This window comes from Pholis gunnellus (genome assembly GCF_910591455.1).
Source record: "Pholis gunnellus genome assembly, chromosome: 14".
NCBI classification, from domain to species: Eukaryota; Metazoa; Chordata; class Actinopteri; order Perciformes; family Pholidae; genus Pholis; species Pholis gunnellus.
The window spans coordinates 10,306,999-10,315,942 of NC_136541.1; the positions used below are offsets into that span (position 1 = coordinate 10,306,999).

General features: G+C 40.8%; 2 protein-coding genes across 2 annotated transcripts; both read right to left on the bottom strand.

Moving 5' to 3' along the window:
* Positions 1-1,938: 1,938 nt before the first annotated feature.
* LOC306706332 (forkhead box protein F2-like) lies at positions 1,939-4,742 on the bottom strand (the record flags this gene model as incomplete). The annotated part of the gene is made up of 2 exons (XM_079173365.1): positions 1,939-2,243; positions 3,776-4,742. 2 exons carry the CDS (start codon positions 4,740-4,742, stop codon positions 2,071-2,073), a joined length of 1,140 nt encoding a protein of 379 aa, XP_079029491.1. The 3' UTR covers positions 1,939-2,070.
* Positions 4,743-6,457: 1,715 nt separating this feature from the next.
* LOC306706612 (forkhead box protein Q1-like) lies at positions 6,458-7,653 on the bottom strand. Its single transcript, XM_079173750.1, has one exon. It carries the CDS (start codon positions 7,506-7,508, stop codon positions 6,699-6,701), a length of 810 nt encoding a protein of 269 aa, XP_079029876.1. The 5' UTR covers positions 7,509-7,653; the 3' UTR covers positions 6,458-6,698.
* Between the last annotated feature and the right edge of the window lie 1,291 nt (positions 7,654-8,944).

Consider the following 8,944-nt stretch of genomic DNA (forward strand, 5'->3'; position numbering starts at 1 on the left):
ATGTAAAACAAATTCAAGAATTTTGGTTGAATATCCTTACAGACATTGAAGGGACAGTGAACTCACTGATGAGGTGTTACAATTGTTTGTAACATTACATGTATCATAGAATGCAGGTAGCCACTGTGATACATTGTATCAAGTAATACAACTCAATGAAGTGTCGTCTCACCATAAAAGCCACATGTTCTACTTCTTCCAGTTCCTGACAGAAGTCTATCAGACAAATGTTGATTTAATGACAGACACTGTATTCAGTGCTTATGAAACATCTGAGATATTAGCTCACTTATACTAACGTCTAAAGTATTACAAAAAAACTGCAGCAAGCTAAAAGCTCTGAAAGTTAATCGTCAAAGTTATGCAGTCAGTGTAACAATTTATACATTTTGATTTACTATTTTGGTGTATGCATTTCAATACATATACCATGGAGCTAAAATGTATTACTAATTATCTTCAGCACCATGGACAGCAGAGACATGAATCAGCTCGTATTCTTTTAATTAACATAACAACAACTGTGTGTGCATTCGCTCTTAAAAGCTGGTTATGGGAAATGACGCTTGTCATTATAATCAGTGCAGCATTGTTCAACATAGATTACATTATTTCTATGGTTATATACCAATGTCTCTCAGACCGGGACTCAATATTAGACTTAGGAAATGACCCGATTTGGGGTTCAAAACACAGCTTTGCATCTGATGTTTGATGTCTGTCATGCTGCCTACAGCATGATCAAATGAAAAGACTATTCTGAACAAATTATGTGTAATGGATTTGCATGTGTGTGTGTGTGTGTGTGTGTGTATGTGTGTGTGTTAGTCTAACACACACACACACACACACACACACACACACACACACACACTTTTATACTGAAAGCATATTTGTGCGCAAACATTCTTTGACGATGAAATGTCGACTTCTTTGATCAGATGCTGGAAATATTTGGCAGTTCAGTCAGAACTGGATTCACCAAGTCAAACTGTCACCTGTCAACTGACTATTCTGCATAACGCTTTAATTTCTTTAGCAGCATGAAGATTTGCAAACGCATTTTTCCATAACGTATGGTTGAAATATTATTTGAGCACTTCAACTTTCTATCACCACAAGGTGGCGGTAGAGTCACGTGAAAACCAACAGGACGCAACAAGAAGGATGGGTTTTTAGCTCAGTATCCAGGTCAGAGTTGTGTATAAAATGTGCCTTTTGCCTTCTTCCTTTCTCTTTAGTAATTCATCTAATAACAATCATTACATAATGGCAACATAGGCAGGCTTCTTGAGACGTACATTACATTTAAATTATTCTCCGCGTGTGAACTGAATCAAAGAAGGATTACTTTCTTATCAATAATTTCAATGTCGTCTTTTCATTACAAAAATGTATGATACGTGTTAATAAAAACTACACCTTATCCTTGTTCATATAATAAACTGATGATAACCACGTGATGCTGCTCAATGTGGTGACAGTGCCTCTGAAGAGGACCTGTTAAGACCATTAAGGTAATCAAATAACTAAATCAAACCCAACCCAAAGGGTCAATTGAAATCGCTCATAACTGCACCCTTTATTTATAATTTGGTTATATAATAATAACAATAATAATAATAATAGACAAGGGAAGAACTGCAATGTCGAGAAAAAGAAAAACGCTGTGTATAAAAAAACTTTTATTGCTAAAAACACTTCCAAATTATCCTTAAAAAATAAATCTCTTTCGTGGCCTGCTGCGAAAAAATCAGCAACAATCTCTGCAACTTCAGGAACACAAAATTAAGTGCATGAATAAAGAATAATTCAGGTACGTATACGTATTTTTTTTTTCAGTAAAACTGTTGATATTGCTTCTTCCTATGTGTAAAGCTAGTTACGAGAGTGGCAAAACAAGTCCTCTCATCATAACCATTAAGCTATTAAACAGTATAAAAAAGTCAAACTTTACTGGCATAAAATCGCCATTTTCACCAAAAGTCACCAAATATTCAGTTAAAATAATTCCACCCGAGTGTTACATTTAGCAGAAAAGTTCTAGGCAGTTCTGTCTTTGTTGTCATGTCACATGACACATGGCTTTACGTCCTGATAGACACTTTGGTGGTGGTGGTGGAGCTGGTGATAGTACGATCCGCCGGTGCTGGGGTGGAGGGAAGAGATTCCATTTAGGTTCAAAACGAAGTCCTTCCTGTCACACACAGGAGCTGCGTGGCTGGAGTATCGAGACAGTCCCACTGAAAAACGAAACACAGCACACATGAGGTCAAAGCATTTCCTTTTTTGAAACTGTATCTGGATTATTCTTATTCTATTAGTCTAATCTAATTATATATTCTATTGTGTGCCCTGCTGAGATATGTTGGTAGGCTACCACTTTCAATTAGGGTGCCGCTTATATAGTTTTAGGTTCTATAATGGCTTTATTTATGATCACAAATAATTTACTAAGGCTTAATAGATCATCTATAAGAGAATTATATAAGCATTTTTTTGGTTGACAGGTAGCAAAAAATATTCTGGTTGATGTTTATCCTTATTTGTCAATAATGCAAATGTTTCATTATTAGACGATTGTGAATTTCTTATTTCTAATAATAATGTAGTCTGCGGGTATAGATCTTTTGTTTGTTTTTGGTCATAAAGTCATATTCAGTTTCAAATGCTGATAAATAGTGTTTGAAAATAATGTTTTGCACAGATATTGTGCAGCCCTTTTTCAGAGGGCTGACCTTCCACATTAACTAAACATATAAAGCACGTATAATGTTGTGGAAGATCTTTAACAGCCAGATAGATTTATCACAACATGGCATCCTAATATTATAGTTCTTACAGTATTAGTAGCTTTTGATGGATGAATTAAATAAAATGGATTAACAACCATTAAAAAAGCCATCACCTGACTTTCCCATCTGAAGACCAATAAAGGATTATCTTATATCAGTTACACACTAACATTTGTAATGGAAAGTGGTTTCACTGTTTGTTGTTATGTGCATCAAATGACAATGAACAACATGAAAAAACTAAAAGACTTGAAGCAAAAATAGGCAATAAAACAACAACTCCTCCAATTTAAATATCCTGATTATTATTCATGCTGTGGCTCATGTTAAAGGCCTTAATGTAGCTGCACTGAAATGAAGAACAGTTATTATTTTCTTATTTATTGACGATAATTTGTTTGTGACCGCGTCTGTCGTGTTCGTTACTACGTCTTTATCATAAACTCGTCCTTTTCATTGCGTTATTCTGCATGTTTGTATATACCTTCTCTATCACAGAGGCCTTTAAAGAAAGCCTGAGTGAGAATGCAATCAAATAGTAAAACATTTAAATAGAATAGGCTACATGGGCAGAGTACATTGTGTACATTGAAACTGAAAAAGCAAAGGTTTAAATTGTGCAACGTTACAATCTGATAAATTAATTAGTTAAAGCTTGTCAGGGTATTGTCCTATGCTTTACTTCCTATTCAATAACGGTTCGCCTGGGTCACAAACGGAATCGCTATATGGTATCGATCACTTTATCCAATGCAACTTCATTTAATAAAAAAGGCATTGTGAAAATCAAAGCTCTATAGATTTGTTAATAATTATACTGTTCAATGTATGTGATAGCTGAAAGTATTGTGTGTCTTTTACGCAAAGTTTAGTTAATAACTCATCACTGTAGTTTAATGTTAACCAGGAACTTTGATTACATTTCTCATCGTGGTGCATATATCAGGAATCAGAAATCGTATATAGCTGCAGCGCCATACCTGAGATCTCTGAGGAATCTCGTGCATTGTGGTGCAGATAGCCTTGATCCAGAGAGTACGATGACATCCCCGTATGCAGAGCAGAAGAAGTGGGACTGCTTGTTGCCAGCGACTGCTGTTTGATGTATGAAGGTACACCAGGTGAACTCCAGTGTGAGGCTGCATTTGCATAAGGAGACTGACAGTCCAAAGTGCCTACCATCGCTGGGGAGGACTGCAGGGGGCTGCTGCTGCTGTCAGGGCAATAGTCCGCATTCGAGGCCACCTGACACGCGGCCATGTGCGATGACCCGGAGCCTGATGACATATGTGAGACGTGATGTCCTCCTCCGAGGCCCTCGAAGCCAGCTGGCACTGTGTTGCCCATCAGGTCTATGTTGTAGCTGTTATGGCACGCTAGTGAGCCTGAAGGTGGTTGGAAATCAAAGTTTTGCGGCAGCATGGACGCACCAAACCCGATACCATTCATCATCCTGTACATCGGCTTCATAGCTTGGCATTTCCTACGGAACCCCCGAGGTCTGCGACGAAATGAGCCCTCCTCGAACATGAACTCGCTACTCGGGTCGATGGTCCAGTAGTGCCCTTTGCCAGGTCTGCCGAGACCCTTGGGCAGCTTTATAAAACACTCATTCAGAGACAGGTTGTGTCTGACGGAGTTTTTCCATCCCTGGTATGATCCCCTGAAGAAAGGAAAGTGGGCCTGCAGGAACTGATAGATTTCACTCAAAGTTAGCCTTTTTGTCGGCGAACTTTGAATTGCCATGACGATGAGGGCGATATACGAGTAAGGGGGCTTTTCAGGACGCCTCAAGCCGGAGTTTCCCTTTTTCCATTTGGGTGATGCATTGTGCGCGCTCTCCATCACTGGCTGTGCGCTCAGCAGAGCTGCATTCGGAGCAGCGGCCGCTGAGCTGCAGCGAGGATTAGATGGATCCAAATGTTGCTTGGGGGTCTCGGTCGTCATGGTTGCGCCTCTTTTTTGAATATCTTCCCTGATGGGACTCGAAAACAGTTAAGCAACTAACGTTTCTTAAATTTAAAAAAAGGCTAATGATTAAAAGGTCAGTGTCCCTTGGCGATGCTCTGCGCGTTTATAGCCGTGACAATCAAGAAACACCATCCGCTGTAACTCCTTTCTCTCTCTGTCCATGGCTGTCAATAATCCCACAAGAGAGGGGAAATATATCTCCTCGACTTTCCTTGCGCACATCCAACCGGCCAAACACAACTCGACCACCTATCAATTCTTAAATCTCTCTCTGCCCCTCTATCCCCCCAAATCCCTCCAAGAAATCGCCAGGAACTACTCCCTCCCCATCTGGCCAGGATCCAGACTAGGAGCCGGACGCTGCGCAGTGGAGTAAAACAAATCTCCTCCCACGACTCACTTTCCAAAACACCTCTGAATGCATTTGTCAGGCACATATTCGGCACGATAATCTGACAAACCCTGATGTATAAGCGAAACTATTTGGACAAATTATGTATTTTGTCCTCGTGTACCTTTTTAACAAGTACGATGGCTGCTGGTGGTTTTATTTTGTATAGGTATAGGAGAGAAAGAGTCCTGCAGTGTTCATTTGTTTGGGATCTGTTCAGACTCTGACATGAGAGGAAGCATGCTTTTTCCATCAGAGCGTGCCAACGTATACCACACACAGCGCACACGTGTCAGTTTACCTCCTTGAGCCTGTTTTACATCCCTGGAGAAATGAATTGATCAGAAACTCTATAGTTGTAAGGAACAATTCAGATAACTTACTATTCATATATATATTGTGCAACGTTTAGACATTTATTTTTGAGAAGAGTTGTGCAAATGGCGTCAACATTGCAGAGCAAGTCACCGATAGATCGTCTTATACATTCACACACCAGCACAACACAATCTAACCAGAATATCAGCATCAAACCTGCTGCCCCGCTGAGTCCAGGATGCACAGCTATAGTCTAAAGGGAAATGTACTTTCTAGCCTCAGAAGAATAGGCCTACTTGGAAGACATTTCTTATTGTAGATTCTAGTTGAGGTCGCTCAGGATGCACCATTTGTACAAACCCTTTCCTGCGCATGTGTGGTGACTGAGGCGGCAGCTATTTGCAGCGCCAGACAGAAAACATAAATATTGGATGCCCCTTTCCGGCAGCAGCGAACTTCATGAACACTGAAAAAGAAACACTTGTAAGGCAATTTATGTTTGCATCGGAAATCATACAAAAAACATATAGGCTACTAATAATAAGCTAATAACATATTGCGATTACTTTATTTCATTTCATTTTATTATATTATCATCATCCTTATTGTTGTAGTTTGTGTATTATTATTATTATAATTATTATTATGCACCGTTACTGGCTGTTCTTCCTAAGCAATGCAGGATAATCTCTCACCTTTTAACCTGCAAAATATTACAACATCATTTCCATGTTGTAATATTTTTCCAGCAAGCTTGAGGCTTTTACCTAATAGGAGGAGGCTAGTGTATATCAGGCCCTTAATACACTTACAACCAATCCTTATAGAGCTCTCTAAGAATTTTGCAAGGTGGAGTCACGAACACATGCCCTCAAAACCATGTTAACAGGTGCAGACGCAGGTGTCTGTTCATTTGTCCCAACAAGAACCAATGACTACATTTCACAACATCAGGAAACGCAGACCATCATTAGATTTTTATTTCGTTCGTTTTTGAAAGACAAAGACACAAAAACAGTCAAAGTGCATTTTTTTAACACGTTTTCTAAACAACGTTAATAATGGTGAGTTCAGGAACATTTTCAACAAATAATTGTCTATCAAATATCAAATCTTATAATGCTTTAAGAGGTACACACATAACACCTTGCCACCACAATAAAGTCCAACACATTTTCAATTCTCGTCTGTGTCCATCGTCAGTGAACAATGATGATTTTTAATCATCGAATGAAATAGGCGTTTGACACAGGCGCAGCAAAGGAGTCCACATAACAGGCTGGCTTGAAGTATGAAAATGAGGCAGGTGTATTTAAATGAGGCATCATTAATTCAGTGTAGCGCGGCCAGTTGAAGGCAGGGTGGAGTGGTAAATGTTCTTTGTTTGAGTCCCTCTTGAACGGCTTGCTGAGGATGCTGTCTATCGCAAATGAACTAGTAAACTTGACACATGAATCCGTCTTGGTGGCGGACCCAGACCGCTGAATGTTCTGCGGCTCCTCTGTGAGCTCGGACACCTTTGGCTCCTTGGTGAACTTTTTATCGATGCGTTTTCTTCTGCGCCTGAACACTCCGTCAGCAAAGGTGTACTCGCTGTGAGGGTTGAGCATCCAGTAATTGTCCTTTCCCCAAGGTCTGGACGGGTCCCGCAGCACTTTGAGAAAGCAGTCATTCAGAGACAAGTTGTGCCGAACCGAGTTCCTCCAGCCGGTGTAGCTGCCTCTGAAGAACGGAAACCTTTTCATCAGGTAGTCGTTTATTTCCGCCAACGTCAGACGTCCAGAGGTGGAGTCCCGGATAGCCATGGCGATGAGAGCGATGTAGGAAAACGGGGGTTTGGGTCTCCGTGTGTACGGCTTGGACTTGGTGGTGGTGCATGGAGTAACAGGTGGGGGGCTGGAAGCCACGCAGTCCCCATCCGACCCCAGCTCCTCCTCAGCAGAAAGAGGAGAGCGCGCACTCCCCTCTGCATCACTAGACATCTCTAAACGCTTCATGTCATAGTGGCTTCCACACAACACCTCTAACTTCATGCTCTTTGAAGAATTGTCCTCTTTGTATTAAACCTTTCCAATATGGTCTCCGCGTAAAGTCCGGATCTTGTGTGCGTCAAGAAGCGCAGTGCTTTGAAGTGAATCCAGTGGAGTCCTGCTTAGCTGTCATACCTGCCACAGCACTGTAGCCAGTCTCACCTATCAATCTGCGCGAGCAGCTGTTTATATGCTGCTCACCTCAAGGCCAACCCAAGAGGGCGGAGTTAAATTATTTCATAACATTCGCAGCGTCACAAAACATCTTCACATTGCGAGCATGATGGTCTATACGATCATAATAAAAGTTTCATCATGAGCCTCTAATATAATATTTAGCAATGATGATGTTCACTGGAAACACGATTCAGTGCAGCTTTATTATTACTGTCTCACCTGTGAAATAGGATCCGTCAGACACATTGGGACTATTTCACCTGAGACAACCAGGTGGCGTATGTGCCTTTGTATTTACAGGTGTGGCGCCTGCAGGTAGAATTTCAGGCAACACTAGAATGAACTGTTCTTTCATAGATTAAATTATTTGCATCCTAATTAAACTCAAACCGAGCGATATTTAAACAAATCTGTGAGAAAGGATGCTCCATGTGCCTGAAGGTTGTAGACACATCAAAGAATTCCACTTAAGTGTCCTTCAGATGTTCAAGCCCACATAGAAACCATTGTTTCTGTATTTCTCTCTCCTAAAACAAACAGCTGGTCTGGTCCTTCCTGTTGCTCAGTGCCAAGATGGATTCACCTAGGAAATTACTTATGGTGATTTATTTTCTTTGAGGATGAACTGCCTTGAGGTGTTGGATGGAACAGGGCCTGTCACTTGTGATGTGATTCCAAGGAGACAGTGCAATTATGGCAACAAGGCCGACAGGTGAACAGACCCACTGAATAGACTGTATATCATGCCTTTAATAGCTAATGTCAGTCTTTCATTATCATGTAGTGCCGCTCCACAGCCCGGATACGTTCTCCTCCCACTCCTCCCACTCACTCCCTCAGGTTAATCCGGCAGTCATGTTGAACTCGACAACCTGTATAATTGGTCATATTACTTCCTGTAGCTGCAGGTTCATTGGTTGTGCTGCAGCACTATCACCAAATTGATAAATGCAAAAAGGAATAACCTCATACATCAACTGGAAACCAATGTTGACATCACACCAACTGCTGATATGTTGTTACTGGGACTAGTGGTTTAGCTTTTGTTTATGCAAACTGTATGTGTCAAGCTGTTATATTTCGCATGTAGGCTGCACATGTTTGTGCTGGTGTGTATGTTTTGATTTTCAGATAATCTGTTTGTGTTGTCTGTGACTCCCTATCCAGGGTGAAGTCACTATTTTGAAAGGTGGCATTTGAAAGATGGATTCCTGTAAGCTAACCACACCATGACAAGAGCTCAAATACCTCGTATTCATTCT

Coding starts and splice junctions, on each gene's coding strand:
- LOC306706612 (XM_079173750.1), bottom strand. CDS start 7,508: ATGAAGTTAGAGGTGTTGTGTGGAAGCCACTATGACATGAAGCGTTTA.